General features: G+C 44.1%; 1 protein-coding gene across 1 annotated transcript in view; it reads right to left on the bottom strand.

Moving 5' to 3' along the window:
* Nucleotides 1–2,959: 2,959 nt before the first annotated feature.
* plppr2b (phospholipid phosphatase related 2b) overlaps nucleotides 2,960–21,524 on the bottom strand; it is a 39,860-nt gene continuing 21,295 nt past the window's right edge. Inside the window, exons 4-8 of the mRNA XM_071913642.2 lie at nucleotides 7,560–7,680; nucleotides 5,859–6,109; nucleotides 4,686–4,862; nucleotides 3,829–3,956; nucleotides 2,960–3,068 (exon numbers count right to left, since the gene is read on the bottom strand). Of these exons, the coding sequence (XP_071769743.1) occupies nucleotides 2,960–3,068; nucleotides 3,829–3,956; nucleotides 4,686–4,862; nucleotides 5,859–6,109; nucleotides 7,560–7,680 (786 nt within the window). The remainder of the gene's footprint in view (nucleotides 3,069–3,828; nucleotides 3,957–4,685; nucleotides 4,863–5,858; nucleotides 6,110–7,559; nucleotides 7,681–21,524) is intronic.

Below are 21,524 nucleotides of genomic sequence, written 5' to 3'. Positions count from 1 at the left end.
TGTTAACAAGAACGACAAACACACACACACAGGAACACAAAGAGGGGGCGGGGAGAGATTGGGCGATTGAGAGAGAGAGAGAGAGAGAGAGAGAGAGAGAGAGAGAGAGAGAGATTGTTCATGTCTACATATTAGAGAAACTGTGCCATAACAATTTGTATTAGCTTGATGACTAATGCCTAATATGGGCCAGTGGAAAAACATTTTAAAATGCTCTTTTTTTTGTGTGTGTGTGTGTGTGCATATTTTAGCATTTCAAATTTGCCATTTGATTCCACAAACATTAAAGCTGATGAGTTCTGAAGGCTTCTCTCCTGGCTTTCAGCCCTGTCCTCAGTTTAGCATGGTGAGCGCTGCCACCTTGTGTCCACAGCACACTACTGCAGGTGTTTGAACTGAGTCGGTCCCACAACTGGTTTCTTATGGTTTTCATGGAATAAATCAACAAGCAGCTGTCACAGTAACAGCAGCTTTTACACACCTCTCCATAGTAGAAACAATAGAAAACGTGCTCCCTTGATTATGAGGGTCGAGTTGGAACAAATTACACATACTGCATGTATCTGGTTCCTATGCCTTCTGTGAGAAGATGCTATGTGACTGCCACTAAGGGGCAGTGCCTTACCATTAGAGACCCACTGTGTAACCCGCTGTCTGTTAGTGTAAATATCCTCCTTAGACAATTGCCCTTTTGCTGACTGGTGGATGTTCAGATTCATTCAAAGGAGACGGGGATTCCCACAGAATCTATCTCACATTTTACTACAGTACTCAGGACCGCTGTATGTTAATGATTTCAAATAACACCACAAAACAGAGTGAAATAGCACCAGTATAAGAGATAAAATATTTCTCCTTACTAGAGTATGGGAGAAATTACAACAGATCAATTGAAATAGCAAACGGCAAAGTATGGTTATTGGAGTTTATTTTGGCAAATAAATACAAAACAGAGACATTTTTAACATGAAAATAACATATTCATCGGACAGTTCTGGTGTTTTCTGTCCCCTTCAGTTGTTGTTTACAAAAATTCAGACTGAAAAGTTTCACTGCAGGTATTGTCACAGCTATAATGAGGCCCTTCTGCTATAACAGGCATTGTATAGACGCCTTGATAGGGGTCCTCAGAAGGCCTGAAGTCGCACACAAGTGTGAGTGCGTAATTATAGCAGAACTATTTTCGCCAGTTAAACTTAAGGAAACAGATTGCCAAAGTAACAGTTATGCTGCCATACAATGTGCTCATTATAAACATACACACCGACCCCGATAAGCACACACACACCCACACGCACACACACGCAATTAATTAAACCGTAGAAACCATAGTTGCAATTTCTTCTTCTATATAAACCATTGTGTATTCTCTTAGCGGTGTAACCTGCCTGCACTGTCTTTCTGAACGGAGCAGAACCAGAGCAGGTTGTGAGCCGAGCATGCAGGCTGTGTGAGATCTCACACACTTCTCCGCTGCGCTACGTTCCTGCTTGAGATCTGGCTGCTGCTCATGTTCCCGCGGGACAGTTTCAGGTGGCTCCGCACCGTTCGCACGCTTTAAATGTAATGATAATGTATATACTGTATAAAGAAACCTATATACTGTACAAAACTATACAAACCCCAGAGGTGGTTCCTCTGCGTTACACTCTGGCCTGTGGCATTGGCTTTCTAGAATCAGTGTGATGAAATGATGTTGGGGGACGGAGGCTAAGAGTAGCTGGACGGGACAGATACATAAACAGTAGCATCAATGCCATTAACCCTTTCATGTAAAGCCAGGAAAGCATTTTGGCAACTCTAGGTGTGTGAGAATGACAACTTTATGCATCTCTTGTAAAGAAGAGGGAGCAAATGTGAATTTAGATAAAGATAATTTAAGAAAAAGAAAAGAGGAAGCATGAAGAAAGAGAGTGGGAGGTTTATGCAAACGAACACCGAGAAAGAACACTATTCTCCACGAGAACAGGTAGTAAACCAGACAATAAAAACTCTCCAAACATTTCACAGCATGGACACAAAACCTACAGACATAAACAAACACGTACCTGAATACCAAATAGATAAAAAGAGATGTGGAAAGTCGAATCCAGTTGAGTTAACTTTGGGGGATGAATGATCCTATTAACTGACACCCCAAAATAAAACGTGGGACTACTGTATATCACGAGCACAGCACTAGTGTGTATAAAACTCTCTTATATCACTTCATACAATATACAGCAGGAGATCAAACTCAAATAAATGCCCCCAACAAACACGTAAGACACAACACAGTCCACTGAACACTAAATCGGTTCGTCTGTGCCGTAATTTACAAAAGTGCTTTCGTCTTTGATGACAACGTCTTCTTATTTCTGAGGGAAAAAAAAAGCAATTCTACTATACCGTAATTTACAAAGGTACCTCCCCTTTGATTATATAAAGGTCTTTGTTGATTTTTCATCTGGTCCTTGTTTTTTTTTTTTTTCCTGAGTGTTATAAAATGGTCTTTTGAGGACAATCCACCAGTGATTGTTTTTTTTTTTCTATCCTCAAACCCTTGGCTCCGCTGAGTTCCTTGAGTGTTTTTTATCCAGTCATCGCCACCCATCAGGTTTAACTTTAGAATCACTGTTGAGTCTTTGTGAAATAAAAACAGGACAAAGAAGGAGGAGACAGTATTGCTTCAACAGCTCTGGCTTTGGTGAGTCTTTTTCCGCTGGGTATCGTCGGGTAAAAGCTTTGTTTACCCGGAGGAAAAGGGAGGCCATCTTGGAGGGCAAACAGGACGGGACAGAACGGGACAGAACGGGTCTCCATCTCCTATTGGTCCAGAGCAGAAGACGGGGTCGGGCCAGGCTTGCCGTCCCGACCCCTGCGATTGGCGGGCTTCAGACCTGCGTGGATTTGACCCGTCGGAGAGGGGGCCGTCCTTCGGGGTGGGCGGGGCAGGGCGGGGGGCGTTCGGTCGGCAGGTCTAGACTGCGCTGGTGAGGCAACGCCGCGAGGGGAGGAGCACATCGGGAGGGGCGGGGGACGGGATTGGCTGATGGTCATGTGATCTCAGAATACGATAGCCCTGCAGCCTGATGGGAGACAAAAGAGAGCGGGGACACAGAGGGAGGAAGGGGGGTTAGGAGTGTAAAACAGTCTAAAACGGAATAAAACCTGAGGGGATGGAGCGTGTAATCTAAAATTGGGCCGAGACAGCGAGAGAGGAAAATGCAAAATGATGATGGCAAGACAAGCGAGAAAGAGCGTAAATGACAGAGATATCAGACAGAAACAACACAGGAGGAATTGACTGCACACAGTGAAACAACCAAGGTCATAAGTGAGGTCAAAAAGGGTAAAAGACCTCACCAGAATTACACCATTTCTTAAAAAATATATTTAATCTTTGTCTAACAGGTTAAACAAAACCAAATCTGATGTATTGAATGACTGCCTAGCCAAAAGAAACCTCTCATCCAAAACAAATGGCTATGGATATTCTGAGAACATTTTTGAGATTAAAGTCCAAAGTCTTAAAGTCTAAATTTCTGAGTTTTTTTCTATTCATATTCTATAAATTCTGACTTTAATCTCAGAAATTTTTTTCTCTGCATATTACCCTGCTCCCCCCAGCTGCGCTAAAACAAAATTCACCTACAATGGCCCTAATACTCTTCTGTACCGGAGCAACAAATAACAGAGAATTGCCAATTTTGGGGGTTATATCACGTCCAGGAAGCTACTCAACCCAAGGTACACCCACAGTTCAACATCACTCTAACAGAATCAACAATGTTCTCCCATAATGCTCTCCAAACCCCCTCCCCCCCCCTTACCTGGAGGCCACTTAACTTTTCGAGTGGACTCTCCACGCGGGGCAGGCTGAGCAGGGGCAGGCCGATGGGGGGCTCCGGGCGCTGGGGGGGCAGGGGCGGCATGGCGATCTGGGTCGGCCGGAAATTGTTGATCACGCACGACACCTGGTGGGAAAAGAGAGAAAGTGAGGGGGAGGAGGAAAAAAAAGCAGAGATTTGATCCGCTGTAGTGCAGAGACGGATGCTTCTGTGGTGCGTGAAATGCTTCAAGTGAGACTTAGAGAGAGGGAGAGATAAGAGAGAGAGAGAAGGGAGAAGATAGATGGGGTGAGAATGGAAGTTATAGTCTTCGAGATGAGCCACAGCCTGCACTTTCATCTAAAGTTCATCTAAAGTAAAAAAAAAAAAAAAAAAAAAGATCCTTAGAAGTTTGTCTGGAAAATGGATTTCGGGAAGATCAGGCCTGCGAGGTCCGAGACCAAATGACACTGTTTGATTGCGGATTCACTTGAATCCATTGCAAGCCATGCACATCCACCGATCTATATGTGTGTCCATGTGTGTGTGTGTGTGTGTGTGTGTCGCATGGAGGGAATGTGTGTGTCCTCTCTCACCAGGCAGCCAGTATTGCTCTCTCGCCCCCAACTCACCCTTATCATCAACCCCATCCTCCCACCATCTCTCCTGCACCCACTTTATCTCTCTTTATACTCCTTTCATCCCTTTCTCCCCTCGTCCCTTCTCTCTCTCTCTCTCTCTCTCTCTCTATCTTCCACCCTCTTCCTTCCATCACTTTCCACATCTTTGATCGCCAAATTCCTCCCTTCCTTCCACCCCTCTGTCCTTCCACCCTCCGTCATCTCTCCATTCCTCCCTCTCTCTCCTCCTCCTCACCAGGAAGGCAGCGATGGCCCCTCCGGTGAGGAAGCCGGCCAGGACGTCGTTCCAGTGGTTCCGGTGCTCGGTCACCCTCACCACCCCCACCAGCACGGCCAGAGACAGCAGCACCAGGCAGAGGGTGGGCTTGGTCAGCCGGGTGCCTTTGGTCCGGAACACCAGGGTCACGTACATCTGGGAACACACAAATATATGTATGTATGCACATATACTGTGTATGGGTGCAGCTTGGGAATGGCGGGAATTCACATGCACCTGAGAGCACAGATACACACACACACACACACACACGGGATGCTTTACCCATGCAGGGATGGAAGTAGCTGTTTTCTTTTCATGTTTCTATACTTCTAAACTGAATATTTTTATAAATCAGATTACTTTTACTCATGTTTGCTCTTTTATTCATGATAGCAAGGACCACAGCATCCACTCCACTCACTCACGGTGATTCAAGCCCAGTTTTGAACCCACAGGTCCGAAGTCAGCCAATTGAAATAACTCAAACTGTGTCACAGCTTGAATAAGCCACGAGAGGCCGCACTTTGCAGTGATTTCATGACAGCTGAGAGGTCTAATTAGGCACGGCACAAAGCAGCATAAAAGCACCGCCTCGAGTGGCTTTTTGCTTTCATGAAATGGCGTTAACAGACCACTGCAATGACAAAGAGAGCACATGTTCCATAAAAATGTTTGAATCAATAATAATAAAATCATTATAATTACATGTTATTTTTCCGCCAACCAATATAGTCCTTGGAACAGTATAGCTAGACAAAGTGGTTGCTAAGTGACACTTCAGTAGCCGTATGAGTGGTGATTTTTGGTTGGCGCATTAATATTTAAATAAACTGCTGTGGGTCACAGGTGTGTGTTTATGGGGTGTTTTAAAACGGCTTTGAACGCGACTCAGCCAATCAGAACAGAGGACCGGAACTATCTGTTTCTACCAGAGAAGAGTATTTAACTGGATTCTACTGCTTTGTTAGAGGTGCATGCACAAAGAAAATACACACACACACACACACACACACACACACACACACACACACACACACACACACACGCACACTTTACCCAAAAAGTTGGATATTTTAGTACTCTTTCCACCCCTTCCCTCCCTTCCCCCGGTGTGTCTCCCTTCACCCCTTCCCCAACAAAGGTTCCTACCACTGTGTAGATGGCTGAGTAGAAGCTGAGCGCCGCGTCTTTGGAGGGGAAGGATTTGCGGGCGGACACCACCACGAACGGGTTTCCCGTGCAGGCCCGGCGCTCCGTGATGTACTGCAGCGGAGACTGGCAGCCCAGCGCCGTGTAGTTGGGCTTGCAGGCCGACAAGAAGTGAGGTGTCTGGTTCCCCGTCACCACCTGACCCGCGTTGGCGAAGATGGTGGTGGTGAAGAGGCCGAAGGAGTAGACTCCTGTGTGTGTGTGTGTGGGAGAGGGAGAGAGAGAGAGAGAGAGAGAGAGAGAGAGAGAGAGAGAGACGTGGAGGATGAGAGGCTCTATAGGCTCTATAGATGTTCTCTGAACCTCATTGAAGATGAAATTCATTTTTTTATTCATTGCCCAAAATATGAAACCATCAGAAAAATATTCCTTGAAACATTTGAAAACATAAACAAGAGTTTTTCTTCACTGTCTGATTCTCAAAAACTAGCTGTGATACTTGGAGAGGAAGATGATACCATGTTTATAGTAGCTGGTAAATATATGTCATCATTCAAGATATTGTGATTAACATTATATATTGACTGTAATTTATAATATTGCACCTTTCCTTTTTTCTGTTTCGTTGTTTCCTTTTTGCATTTTAATCATATATCATATGCACATATTGACTCAATGTATGACATGACACATCTTATGACTATATAGAGTCCGTACTGCTTTGGCAACATTGTATCCTAACAGTCATATGCCAATGAAGCTGATTTGAATTGAATGGACTTCAGTTGAGAGCTGTGACTGCAAGAACAAGAGCTTAAATGGGAGTGAAAGTGTTATGCCGACTGCTGTCTGTGTGGGAGTGGAGGGTCAGACCAGCAAAGCCTTTGCACTCATGTCTCATCTATCGTCATCCCATCACTTTCAGAGATCCATAACCTGGATAAATACAGGCTAGAGATAGTAAAAGAGATGACAGAAAATGAACACAATAGAACATGAATAGAAGGATAAGGAAAAAGAATCTCTAGGTGACCAAACTAGGGGTCAGGCCTCTTTCTGGTGGATCCACACACGACTGGGGAGGTTTGGGACAGTCTGGGTCCCGGGCTGAAAAGGTTGGTAACACCTGGACATGTCTTTAATGCATTATAAGCACATTCATAACAAGTTACAATGCGTTTATAAGGCATTATAAAACTCCTTATAAGTGCTAATAACATTCAATGCTAAAAACATATAATTGCTAATAATCTTTCATAGTGCTGTCACTTTACTTAAAGCTTGCAAAGTCATTCTACAGTGTATTGCTGATATTTATAAGACATTATTACATTTCAGAATCTTAGAATTTATAATCTGTTATGATACATTAGAGCTTCTCTATGTGTCTTCATAACTGGCTGAGGTTTGGTGGTTATAATGTTCTTATGTTCTTCTTTCAGACACTGTTGTCACTTTGCATTGGGGTTATAAAGCATTATGAATGCTGAACTTATAATACATTATGCCCACAACTTATAATACTTTAAAAACCTTGTTATAAGGTGTCATGCATGATTATAAACTTTTATAAGAAGTTTTAAAATGCCTTATAAATGCATTGTAATGTGTTATAAATGTGTTTATAATGCATCAAAGACATGGCCTTCATAGAAAGTGATACCAAAGTGTTTAACACCCTCTGATAGGACTGAGACTGACCCAGGAAGCGTACGATCCTACGCAGCAGGGGGTTGAAGTAACAGCAGTCGGCGGTCACTATGGTCTTCTCCTGAGCTCCCTCCGTCTTGACGAAGAAACTGGTCACTTCCCCGATCAGGATCTGCGACACAGAGAGAGAGAGAGAGAATGACAGAGAGATGTATTAGTCCAAACCGACAGCCAAAACTGTCCGATTAAGGATTGATCAACTTCAGCTGAATATTCCCTGTCAGTTTAAATTGGAGCACAACAAAGATATTCATGACTGTTCCTCCCTCAGCCCACCCCGCCATTCCATTCCTCCTCTGCCGGCCTGCTTTAGCATTTCCCTCACCCGTTAGGCTAATTTTATGCTGATTTAGTAATTCCTTAACATCCCCACCTCCCATTCATTCTCCGCACAGTGGGAGTTCATAGACCTCGGTGTCTCCCAAGACCTCCTTCTACCGCTCCCTCTCTCTCTTTTTTATTGAATTTTTATTGCAACTCAATAAAACCTTAACCATAGTTTCGATTCATCTTGCCAGGCAGTTAAACAACCTCAAAAAAGGGGAACACGGCATTCGCCAGATCACATAAATCAAACATTATTTTCTTGAAATACTCCACATGTAGTTAGCTAATATTTTACCCTGTCCTGATCACACCTCAATAAAACCCCACCCATAGTTTTACTGTTATAGCCTTAACACTCTCTGAACACTCACATCCTGAAGCTTCTGGGAGTCTTGACAGTTTAAAAACCGAGCAGAATCAGCAGGACATTGATCTCTTTTGACAGTGTAGTAAATTGATTAACACCACTTAACACGTTCCTGGACACCGGCGTGCTCTGAATGCTGAACCTGCATGATCAGAAGACCCCCGCTGACAGACACATGGATAGATGTAGGTTACATGCTCATGCAATATGCATGGCCCAGAGCCAGGAGCGTGGGACGATGCTAATGCACCAAAGCTCGCTGCGTTGTGTGTGACAGATGAGGGCTCGGGCTCCGGCTGAAGCCTCTGAACCAGCGGTGCAGGGTTCCCTGACAGACAGTTGTGGGGTTTGGGGTGAACGTCAACATACATTTCAATATAGTCCTTGGAGTACGGCATGACCCGAATGCATAGTACATTGGGGATTTGAGGTTTGGGGTGTTGGTTGTTTGTGTGTGTTTGCTCTTTTTCAGCAGCACCCTGCTTCACATGCATGCAGTTGCATGCGTTCACACCTGGGAGCTGCCCAGTGCAACCAGTCTACTAAGTCTTCTTCTGCTGCTCAAGGACAAATTGATTTGCTCACGGAGGGGAGAGGAGCTTTTCATCCACTTTTCCCCATCCAGATTTTCCCAGCACAACTAGGGATTCGAACCTCGGCTGCTGAGTTACTGAATCAGAACGTCCACCAGAAGGGGGTGACAGTGGCTCCAAAGGGTGCAGTATAGTGGGCTGGTGGAAGGTGACCGGTTTGAATCACTGGAGCAACTGGAAATATTTGAGCAGGGGAAGAGAATGAGTAACGCTCTCTCCTCGCTCAACAACCACTGTCTCTCTGTCTCAAGCTAAAGTGCCGACTGCTTAAGATTGTGTTCGTACTAGACAGCCTCCAGGTGAGAATGAACATTTATCTCAGCAAACCTCCCAATGAGAAATAAAACAATGGCGAAATAATGGCTAAGTGACCAAGATTGGTTAAAGTTCTTACTATGCATGGATTTGAGCATCCTTCAAAACATTACATAGAAGATAAGAATTCCCATATCTTAGTCTATTTGTCTGCTTGCATATTCCCCTCACCAAACACACACACACACACACATAGCACACAAAGCCCCATCTGCACATTATTCATTTCCACAGGGGGGTCAGCGTGCAGGGTCAGCCACAAATCATTATCCCCGGAGCCGGTGGAGGTTCGGTGCCTGGCTGAAGGCACTTTGGCAGTGCCGGTGGGCGCCGTAGATTAGACAGCTGGATTATATGCAGCACACTCCCTCCAGGCGGCTCCGCAATCACATCATCCACTGCCCAAGATATAAATGACTCCATCTTTCCTCCCACCGTGCAGGAGGACTGCTGAAATCAGCCTGGAAATATCACTACATGAATGGGTAAGCATTTGATGTTAACATCGGTGGGTGAAGTTGTTTACGCTCTTCTCTTGCTGAAACTGTTAATTAATAGTAATAATAATAGTCAGGGCCTATAATTCACTTTAGCTAGAGTTGCTTCATTATCTGCAGTGCACATTAGGGCTTGGAATTGATGTTGGCATTGATGCTAATATGTGTAAGCAAGAGTTCAATCAATCAATCAATCAATCAATCAATCAATCAACCAATCAATCAATCAATCAGTGTTTATTTATAGAGCACATTCATACAATCAAATGCAATATGTGCGAGAGATGAAAGTGTTGATGAAGTGCATAAAAAAAGCTAAAATGGATACTAACAATAAAAACAAGAGACACAATAAAAATATAAAAGGAATGATAAAAGAAAAAAGGGAATACATAACAGTAAAGGAATAAGTAGAATGCAAAGGGAAACTATAATATTAAAAATCAAATCTAAAAAGATACAGTAGGTCTTGACTTTGCATTTAAAGAGGTCAATATTTTCAGCTGGCCTCAGATCTGCAGGGAGGATCTGAGGGTTCTGCCAATACCCAATATGAATATTATGTAGTGAGCAGGTTGTTAATATACTCTGAGGCGAGTCCATGAATAGATTTAAAAACCAAGAATCTTAAACATCTGCCCTAAAATTGACTGGTAACCAGTGTGGAGATTTTAAAACAGGTGTGGTCTCTTGCTGTTTATGGGAAGTTAGTACATAAACTACAGTTGTAACAAATGTCATCTTTTCAAAGCTGTCCTGCTGAAACTATGTGATACTATGTGATATGAGAGAGAGAGAGAGAGAGAGAGAGAGAGAAAGAGAGAGAGAGCATGCTTGTGTGTGTGTGTGTGTGTGATGTGCGTATCTGCATGTGCGCTTGTTAATAATGCAGAAGCTGCTAGTTGGATGCACCATAGCTGACTTGTAGAAACATGTAGTTTAGGGTTTTCGTGCAAATAAATGATTCATTTCTGGTCTGGCAGCAGCACTGTTCAGCGCTTCAGAGCTTGTACTGTACAAGCGACTACTAGAGCGGTCGAACGCTGAATGGTCTTGAACGCTCCCGTGTCCTATCACCGCTTCTTATACTGCTAATGGAGAACAAAGTCTGCAACACCATTAGAGAGAGGCGGCCCCCATGTCCAGTCCATTATCGTTCGCTCAATTACTTTTTTCGACCACTGACATTTGATGGCGATGGGCTCCCATGGAGTTGTTTTATGCTACATTTCTCCCACAGTCATCTATTCAAAGGTCTCCACTGTCAATATAAAGACTTTTCATACTAATCCCACAGAAAGGTTACGTCCCACTGCTTCATTGAGTGTCCATTTTGCTCAAAATATAAGGTTTTAAATTTGTGAAATGTATTGACAGCGCTGTGTTGGATTCCTATGAGGTTTGGACGTAACACTGTTTCTCTCCAACAGCTTATTTAAAGGTCTCTGTACAGTCGTCAATATTCATTCAAGGATATATAGAGAGAGAGAGAGAGAGAGAGAGAGAGAGAGAAAGATGGAGAGAAAGATGGAGAGAAAGAAAGAGAGAGAGAGAGAAAGAGAGAGAGAGAAAGACAGAGGGAGAGAGAGAGAAAAAGAGAGAGAAAGAGAGAGAGAGAAAGAGAGAGAGAGAGAAAGACAGAGGGAGAGAGAGAAAAAGAGAGAAAGAGAGAGAGAGAGAAAGACAGAGGGAGAGAGAGAGAAAAAGAGAGAGAAAGAGAGAGAGAGAAAGAGAGAGAGAGAGAGAAAGACAGAGAGGGAGAGAGAGAAAAAGAGAGAGAAAGAGAGAGAGAGAGAGAGAAAGACAGAGGGAGAGAGAGAGATAGACAGAGAGAAAGACAGAGGGAGAGAGAGAGATAGAGAGAGAGAAAGACAGAGGGAGAGAGAGAGAAAAAGAGAAAGAGAGAGAGAGAAAGAGAGGGAGAGAGAGAGAGAGAGAGAGAGAGAGAGAGAGAGAGAGAGAGAGTACAAAGTGGACTGTCAACAATACTATCCATGGGATATGATTCCTGTCCTTTCCCTTTTGAGCAGAAAAGCTCACATGAGCAAGTGTTCCTGATTCTACAAAGCTTCTCCTACAATGGAAGCCGCAGGTTGACTGAATGCAGCCAGACACAAACAGACACACTGCTGATTGAGGCGCGGCAGCCTTCTGCAGTCTGCACTCCACATTCTTCCAGGTACAGCGATGCCAGTTTCTACACTGCATCTTGCAGCCAACACCACTTCATATCCATTCCATCCATACACCACATTACTTGTGTATTATTACTAGTCCCGAAGGTGCGGTTTGAGCGGTGCGACTCAGCATGAAGCAGATAGATGTGAAAACGGGCTGACATACCGCAAATAGGCCTGAGACATACAAACCTGAGGCAGCGCGGTGAGATACGGAGCGCCAATTGTGTGTGGCTGGTTGTAAGCACGCAGCAACTCTCGCTTGACATTATGTTCCCATCTCGCCTCAATCAGGAGCGAGCGACTGTCTGTCTGCCTGCGCTCAGCCAGCCCACGGTTCCATTTCTGCAGAACTTCTGTCAAACCAGGAGCACTTAAAGTCAAACACACGCCTGTGAGCTGCTCTGCTCAAAAGTGACAAGACAGCGATTGCATTCCGGGGATGTCATTATCAAAACAGTGCGTTGTCCAACTTTTCTTGGCGACTATAGTCTAAAGAAACATGTTCACTGTACAGTATATGCTGCTTCTTTTCTGTCACGGTGGAGTCGTGGTGGAGTCACACCACAGCACAGCTGGCAGGCTGGGTGACACTTCTGGTAACGCTTTGCTTTAAACACTGGTCAGCTCAAGTCGTGCAACATGAAACATGAATACATAGTGAGTTTTATCCCTCCAGCGTCTAACAAGTGCATCAGCTCATCTAGCGTTCTTTTCTTCAAGGAGCTTGTTAGTTTATACTGCTGAAAACAAGTCAACACACAGCTAACTTTCAGAGAAAAACAATAGTACAGTAGTGCTTAAGTCTCTCACTCCAGACACTCAGCTTCTGAGATGATAGGTAAAAAAAAACACTAAATGGGTCATGGGCCACTTCTGTAGATATATGTTTTCATTGAACTGGGAACCAGAATGAAATGAATTAATTCAAATTTGAGTCCAAGAAAGACGGAAAAAGTTTAAGAACTCCTGCCCAGATGAAGGTGTATGAACTGAAACTCAGAATACTGAAAAGACACACTGTAGATATATGTTTTCATTGAACTGGGAACCAGAATGAAATGAATTAATTCAAATTTGAGTCCAAGAAAGACGGAAAAAGTTTAAGAACTCCTGCCCAGATGAAGGTGTATGAACTGAAACTCAGAATACTGAAAAGTCAATTTTGACAGATACTGAGCGACATGAGGATGCTTCACTCTCACTAAGACTTTACAGCTGATTTAACCTTTGTGTTGTTCTGACCCATTTCTGAGCTTAACAGCAGTGAAGACTTCCTAAATTATTTTTTTTCTGCATGAAATTTGATGACTTCTCCTGAAGTGATCTTACAATTAGAAAAAGTGAAACATTTACCTTTTTTTAAATATTTTTATAAAAGCTGTACACCATCAGGGTACAAAGATTGTCTTCTGGTCATTTTTGACCCAAAATATCATAATGTTATAGAGGTGCTTCAGTACTAGTCCACTTATGATGTATATTTTACAGTAAAACTGTACAGCACTGTACAGTGTACAGTGGTGTACACTGAATAAATACAGTATACCTGGACTGTGACGTAGGAAAACACAGTTATTCCCCAAGTTGTTGATACGTGACAGGTTGTTTCTTCATGCAAAATATATTTTTGGTTAAAAGTTAAATGAAGAGGCTTTGTACTAAGAGGGACAGTGAGAGTGGGTCATTTTTGACCAGAGGACAAGGGGAGCATACAGAATATGAAGATATCACAAGGGTTAAACCAGATTTTTGCGGTTTTTGGTTAGGAAAAGCCTCCACTAAAGTTACATCCAGCAGTTTCAATATGTTTCAGTTTGATGAGGAAAGGCATATGGCAAAATACAAGACTGGGTGTTGAGATAGTATGAAAGCACAAGCTAAAATGAACGTTTTTCTAGCCTCAGAGTGAACAAGGAAGGTATGTGAGCCTCGTCAGTGTGTTCAAGGTCAGAAAGAGCGTAACTGTAATTTCTACAGTCTTAGAGAAAGGTAGAGCTTTATACTCTACTGGAAATCTACAGGAAAGAGGTGAAGCTCCAGAGTGATGGCCAATTAGTTGTGAGCAGATGTTTACTCTGTTCTGGAGGCACTTCCTATTTTTATTTAAGACAGAAAAAAAAAAAGTGTTATTTACGTTAGCCTTGGATAGTCAGAGAGATAAAAGACAGTCCTTGGCTTGTCAGAGGAGATGGAATGATTAATAGATTAATAGACAGTGAGATGTTTGAGTGTAAACACTTCAAGAGAGAGAAGGGGATGGGGCGAGGAAGGGGAGAGAAAGAAGAAAGGAGAGAGGATAGAGGGAGAGAGTAGGGTGGGAAGGGGAGTAGAAGGAGAAAAAAAGAGAGGAAAATGAGGTAGGACAAAACGAGAGAGAATAACGGAGAGTTCAAAGCGCCGAGGAAGACCAAGAAAAGAGAATAAGCGAGGAAGAGAGAGGCAGAGAGATGAAGAGGGAGACAAGAGTGACTGACACACTAGCTGTCTCCTCCTGCCTCAGACAGCAGAGAAGATCACATGGTGGCTTCCTTTGTAGAGAGACGAAGGGCGCATGTGTGTGTGTGTGTGTGTGTGTGAGTGTGTGTACTATAGAAGCTGTTGGTAGCGCTATCACAAATCAAATGGCTGAAAGTGGAGCAAAGACTTTTTTTTTGTCCTTCAAGACGGGAGCAACACTGGAGTTTCTCAGTGCAACCTCTCAAGTCTGACAACTTTATAAATGGGGTGAAATGGTGTGTGTGTGTGTGTGTGTGTGTGTGTGGGTGGGTGTGGAGGGTGTCACACGGCAGAGCGCATGCATACGTTTGTGTGAAGAGTGATAGGAGAAGCTAAGAAGGAGGATGAGAGGGAAAGACTACGTTAATTGGCTTGCTTTGATTCTTCGTATTGTAAGCTATTTTGAAATGGTGACAAGTGTATAAAGTGCTTTTGACTCTGTGTGTGTGTGTGTACGCAGACTCATGAGTGTGTGTGTGTATGGGTGGGTGTGCAGGCTTGCTTGACAAAAGATGACAATGAGGATCAAGGGGAGAATATCAGAAGAAAGGAGGAAAGAAAAGAAAGAGAGGGGATCAGAGCACTTGAGAACAATGCAGTCTGTTGAAAATGTAATTTTCCAAGGATGTGCAATAGACAATCGAGCAGTCAGGGAGCATCTAATGATGGCTCTGTCTGCAGAGAGGGGAGCCGACGACTGGCGGGAATCGGGGGGATTGTTTAAGAATTGATGCATCCTGGATGCTCAGTCAAGCATCACTTTCAATTTACGGAAAAAACAAACACACGCTGCTTCAGAAAATGACACATAAAATCGCACATACACACACACACACAGATGCAGACACACACACAGGCACATGTGCCTACACACGCATGATGCGCACAAACACAGAGAGATTTCATTCTGTCCTGGAACAGTACAATATACACACCATGTATGAGTAATACTGACAGCAATCAGAACAAAAACAATTCTCTCTGTGATGCAGAAGCAGCGTTTAATGTCGTTAGTTGACGTCAGAATTATAAAAAGCAACTTAAGCTCAGGGGCGAGAACAGAAATGTACTGTGGTGTTTCCATTCTTTGTGTTACAGATGTCTTTTGGCTATTTCCCCTCATGTTTTTCCTACTTTGGAATATTAATTTTGCAGGGAAACACTAGCTATAGCTCTACACACTCACACATCTGATTTCTGCATAGTGAATCATATCTGGCTCAGCATTCTTTCGATGCCTATATGCGTGTTTATATGAAGAGGACAGAGTACCCACGAATGTGTTTACACACCTCCTAATAATGACGTAATGCTGACATAAAGCCTCCCTTAATGTGTAAAGAAACCCAAAGCCTGCATGAGGATTACACCGAGTCCACATAAGGCCTCTGCAAATATCACATGACATCTGTTGACACTGCTAGCCCAGCGTTGTGGTTTACACACACACACACACACGCACACACAGACACTCACAGACACGCACACAGCTCTCTCGCACATCGACGTTGGTAACCATGACAATTTAGCTTCCTCAGCTTCCTCATCACCCACACTCTCTCCATCCATCTCCTTCTCTCTCAAATTCTCACCCTGCTTTTATTCTCTTCTTCTTCTCCGTGGCCGGGCAGCCTTCCCAGGTCTTTGTGCTGGAGAAACTAGGTTACCAGAAACATCTCCCATTTTTCTCTCTGTTTATTTCTCTATTTTGTTCCCTTTCCTGATACAATTATATACTGTCCTTTCTCACCTCTCTCTCTCCCTCTCTCTCTCTCTTTCTTTCTCTCTCCATCTCACAGTTCGTCAAATCCTGTTTAGGCTCGGCGAGGTTTTAACCACGGTTCGAGGTGAGACCCCGTTCTTTATCTCTCCTCTCCGCTTCTCCCCTTTCTTTTTCGAGCCTCTTTGCGTTCGCCTCTCCTCTCCTTCATCCTCTCTCTCTCTCTCTCTGCCGTTCTCTCCATCTCACCGTCTTTATGCTGCTCTCCCTTTCCTCTTATAAGTCGTGTTCTTTTCTCTCCCCATATATCCCTATCCTCCCCCTATCCCGCTTTCTCTTTCTTTCTCATCCCTCCATCTCGATCCGCTTCCGTTTAAGCAGAAGTAGAGGGATGGCGGTTGTGTGTGTGGGAGGAAACCTCGAGGCTAATCTATCAGTGTTAGTCTGTGAGTGTACTGCTGGATTAGGGCTCTCATCTATGTGAGCTGGGTTAGGGCTCGTCTCACAGGCTTCCACAGTGGGAGAGGATAGCGGGTCGGCCGTGTCGACGCGGGGCCGCGCGGCCCGCCGTCTTCATCTCTCAATCCTCCATCCAGTGTGATTGTCAGTGACAGGATAAAGCCATGATTATCCCTTATTATCCCTGCCCTTTTTTTCCCACTGTTCTATTTCTTAAACACGACTGATGACGCACATGACAGATCTGTACCTCTTTCTCTCTTTGTCTCTCTCTCTCTCTCTCTCTCTCTCTCTCTCTCTCTCTCTGTAACACACATACACACACACACACACACACACGAGCATGCATGTACAATATCCATGTGTACAGACACAAGCATAGATAGATAGCTAAAGAGAGAGAGAGAGCATTTAGCATGCATGAATTCAATTAACATGCATGCCCATCTGGAGAGGCCTTCAAGACATGCAGCACATTGGACACATTTGTGTGTGTGTGTGTGTGTGTGGGGGGGGGGGGGGGTTGACTGTGTGTCCACAGCCAAACACACTCAACACCGAACACACTTTTCGGCAACACCCAACACACTTCTTGTCAACACCAAACACACTTCTCGTCAACACAAAACACACTCTTTGTCAACACAGAACACACTTCTCGTCAACACCCAACAAATTTCTCGTCAACACAAAACACACTTCTCGTCAACATAAAACACACTTCTCGTCAACACCGAACACATTTCTCGTCAACACAGAACACACTTCTCGTCAACACCCAACACACTTCTCATCAACACAGAACACACTTCTCGTCAACACCCAACACACTTCTCGTCAACACCCAACACACTTCTCATCAACACAGAACACACTTCTCATCAACACAGAACACACTTCTCGTCAACACCGAACACATTTCTCGTCAACACAGAACACACTTCTCGTCAACACAGAACACACTTCTCGTCAACACCAAACACACTTCTCGTCAACACAGAACACACTTCTCGTCAACACAGAACACACTTCTCGTCAACACCCAACACACTTCTCATCAACACAGAACACACTTCTCGTCAACACAGAACACATTTCTCGTCAACACCCAACACACTTCTCATCAACACAGAACACACTTCTCATCAACACAGAACACACTTCTCATCAACACAGAACACACTTCTCATCAACACAGAACACACTTCTCGTCAACACAGAACACACTTCTCGTCAACACCAAATACACTCTTCGTCAGCACCAAACACACTTCTCCTAAACACCAAACACATTTCTCCTCAGTACCAAACACATTACTCACTGTTGTTGGGTATCGAGAACCGGCACCAAATTTGTTACCAGTCCTGGATTGGTCAGAACCCAAAGACCGATAAGCTCCTGGACAAACCACTGCTATCGGTTCTTAACTGTCATTCTAATTCGTTCACACATAACTTTCCTTTATAGCCCAGAGTAATGGCGTTTCTAGCAGGTTCCTAGCAATTTATGTAAGAAGGATGTTGCGTGCAAGGGGGGCAATACCAGCAATCTCATGAAACCTTTGCAACTCCAGAATGGCGCTAACTTATAGCAATTTTGACTGTTTAAGCAAAGTTTCTGCTGGATGCAGAAAATCCTTCTTGCTCATCCGTGTCCAGTCAAGGTCTCATGCCATGTCAGAATAAACAAGTCCAACAGTGTGAACTTAAGGAGACAATAGCAAGGCAACTTCTTGCACATGTAGCGCTAAATGTAACGAAGATAGCAATAACTAGTGATGGGTGGAAAAGCATCACACATGATCACCTACCTTATAGTACCAGTCTATTACATCAGTGGATTAGAGCATCGATGAGTATAAGTATCGGTTCTGATAAGTAGTATTGATAATGGTATTGGTATGGTATTGATAAAATCCTAACAATACCCAACCCTACTTCTTCACAGCACCAAACAAACCCTCCTAGGGAACCAATCCATTATTCATGAAGGCTCTTCCCAAAGTTTAACGGTATGCCAACTTCTGTCCAATTTGCATATAGGCAACGGGATTGGATTGATGTGTGTGTGAGGGTCTGTGTTTGTGAGTGTGTGTCTTCAAGCCCCATGACGTGTGTTAAAATACAAGCCTGATGACAATTGCAATCAACTCGAAAATGTCAGAAGAGAAAAGGAAGCATGAATTGCAATGAGTTCCACGCTTTCACTATTTAGAAAGACGTTTTCTTTGACCTAACTTTACACCGTGTATGTGCAAGTGTGTGTGTGTGTGTGTGTGTGTGTATGTGTGTGCCTGAGCGTATTTCATCAGGTTTGCTTGTAAAAGATGACAACTCTGATTACAATGACAAGGTAAATCAAAAGGTAAATATCAGTAGAGAACAGCGAAAAAATGACAAAGGGAACAGTCTGGATTTTCTGAACAACATAATTTGCCAAAGATTAGCATGACAATGGAGCATTCAGAGAGCATGATGGGAGCAGTCTTAATTTAGGGGAACCATGCTGTAGGCGGGCTCACCTACTGGCCCCTCCAATTTGAATCACTTTGTTTATCTCTGCCACCTGAGAACGGAGGGGGGAAACCAATCTCCACATCCCAGCATCTGGGACAGGGAGAGAAGGAGGAGAAGGAAGCCATTGGCTCGAGTTCTACTTGACATTTCAAATTGATTTTTGAGATCTTATCATGGAGATTGAATTTTATGACACTGCAGGGCGGCAGGGTGGTCTAGTGGTTAGAGAGACTGCCTGTCAACCAAAGGGCCCCACTTGGGCAAAGCTGAAGTGTCTTTCTCACAGTGTTCTACATCATCAATCTGTGATGTTCAATGTATTCCAGGAGTTCTTTTGTGATGAAGTGTTATAATTTACTTTTTTGGTGTACCCACTTTCGACAACCCCCAGAGAACTTGTTGCATTCAGCTGTGGGTTATACATGTAAGTGGGGAGAACAATAATAATAGTAATGGTGTAGTAACAGCAAGAAAGCCCTAGTTTTCCAGTTTAGAAAAAGTGCGAGTCATGCCCCTTTCTCAAAACCCAACATGTCTTGTTGCTGCATTGCATTCTGGTCTATTGAGGCTACTGTGGGTGGAGAAATTGCTCTCTCTGCCTCTTCTATAATGGATTTCTCCCTGTATGATTGTGCAAAATGGCGGCTCTAGAAAGAAGCCTTCACTCTTTGATTCTGAGGGACTGACTCCAAAAATCTGATGTTTACTGTTAATGTTTTAGATCGCTGAACATTTTTCTGGCATCAAACTCCATTGTCGCTGCGCTGTAAATATCTCAACATGATATCACGTCTTCTACATTTGACCACTTGATCCACAGGAATAAGAAAAATACACCACCAAACAGCAAAATGGGCCCAGAAATGCAAGATACATCGCCAATAGCTGTCTTTTTTTTAACAGCGTTAAAGTGTGTTAGGGTGGATTTTTCCTTTAAGCCAGACACTGAATCCCTGCCAGCACCGGCGGTGTAGCTGACCCTGACCTCTGACCTCTGACCTCTGTGGGAGGGCTGAAGGGATCAGGGGGGTCTAGCAAAAAGACAATTTCCTTCCTTATTTAAATCTGTCTTCTTTCCTTTTTTCCCCAATCTTCCTCTCCATCTCTTCACATATACACGCTGAGGTCGGATCAGACTATGCAGAATGCCGAACACAATGCGGCCTTGACCACTTCCAGCGTCTGTTTCTGAAGATACGACAGCAACGCAGCGCTTGTGCATCCGGACCTCTCTCTTAATAAACCCTGGCGCGATGGGATGATACGGTTTGCCTCCGTGGTTTGCCCCAATCCTCGTCTTTCTGTCACACGGGGCTGCATTATTCATGAAGGCTCTTCCCAAGGTTTAACAGACAGCAGCAAACAAAGTGAGAGCGACGAGCGGGCGCTGCATCGCATCGGACGGGCCTCCCTCGTTTCCCCCCCTCTCCTCTTCCTCCCCTCCTCCCTTCTTGTTTCTGTCTAGCTGCTCTCTGTCTTGTTTTTTTTTGTTTTTGTTTTGTTTTGTTTTCTCTTGTTTGCTCTCTGGTGTCTGTCTGTTCCTTGTGTCGCTTCCTCATCCGCTCTCTTTCCCCCCATTGTGTTATCTTTGCATTTTGAACTCTGTCTCTCCCCTCTCTTCCCCCTTTTGCCTTCCCATACTGTTTGAGAGGCTTATATTTAGCAGCATTAGAGTGGAGCTCTCTGGGGCGACGGCATTTAGCATGATGCCTCTGACCCACATAAGAAAGGTGGCAAAATAAAACCTCTGCATTCAAAACTTCATTCATTCAGTGCATCTTATCCGCTTGCTTGTGCTTGTGTGTGTGTGTGTGTGTGTGTGTGTGTGTGTGTGTGTGCCACACTGTGCCACATGTATCGTAAGCCTAAAATTACCATTTGATCCTGTGATTGGTCACAACTTAAGCGCTTACTGTATTGGCTCATGGGTGGTGTGCAGTGTGCAATCAGAGTACACATACTCTCTTCCTTACACAATACACACACACACACACACACACACACACACACACACACACATAATTAGCTCTTGGTGAAGCTGAAATGGTATAAGTAGTGCTTTAGCCTGCTCTTTCAGCTAGCGTGCCTCTGGTAATTGGCATGAGTGCTGAGATCTCACCTGCACTGTGTAGTGTGTGTGTGTGTGTGTGTGTGTGTGTGTGTGTGTGGGTGTGAGTGAGTGAGTGAGAGAGAGTCTAACTAGTGAGAGAGAGAGTCTAACTAGTGTAGAGAGTTCATCAGCATTGTTTGTGTGTGTGTGTGTGTGTGTGTGTGTGTGTGTGTGTGTGGGTCTGACTAGTGCTGAGATCTGAGTACGAGTCAGATTGGCTCTAGGCGATCTCTATGACTCCTCAACTGTAGCTAATTCCATTCACACTGTTGAGAGCACACACACGCACGCATGCCCGCGCACACACTCGCACGATTATGCCTGCACAAGCAGACACACACACACGCTCACGCAGCCACATACACCCACTCCCAC

This window comes from Centroberyx gerrardi, chromosome 3 (assembly GCF_048128805.1).
Source record: "Centroberyx gerrardi isolate f3 chromosome 3, fCenGer3.hap1.cur.20231027, whole genome shotgun sequence".
Taxonomy (NCBI): domain Eukaryota; kingdom Metazoa; phylum Chordata; class Actinopteri; order Beryciformes; family Berycidae; genus Centroberyx; species Centroberyx gerrardi.
Note: the sequence above shows the minus strand (reverse complement) of the source record. Positions and strands in the feature narration are given on the sequence as shown.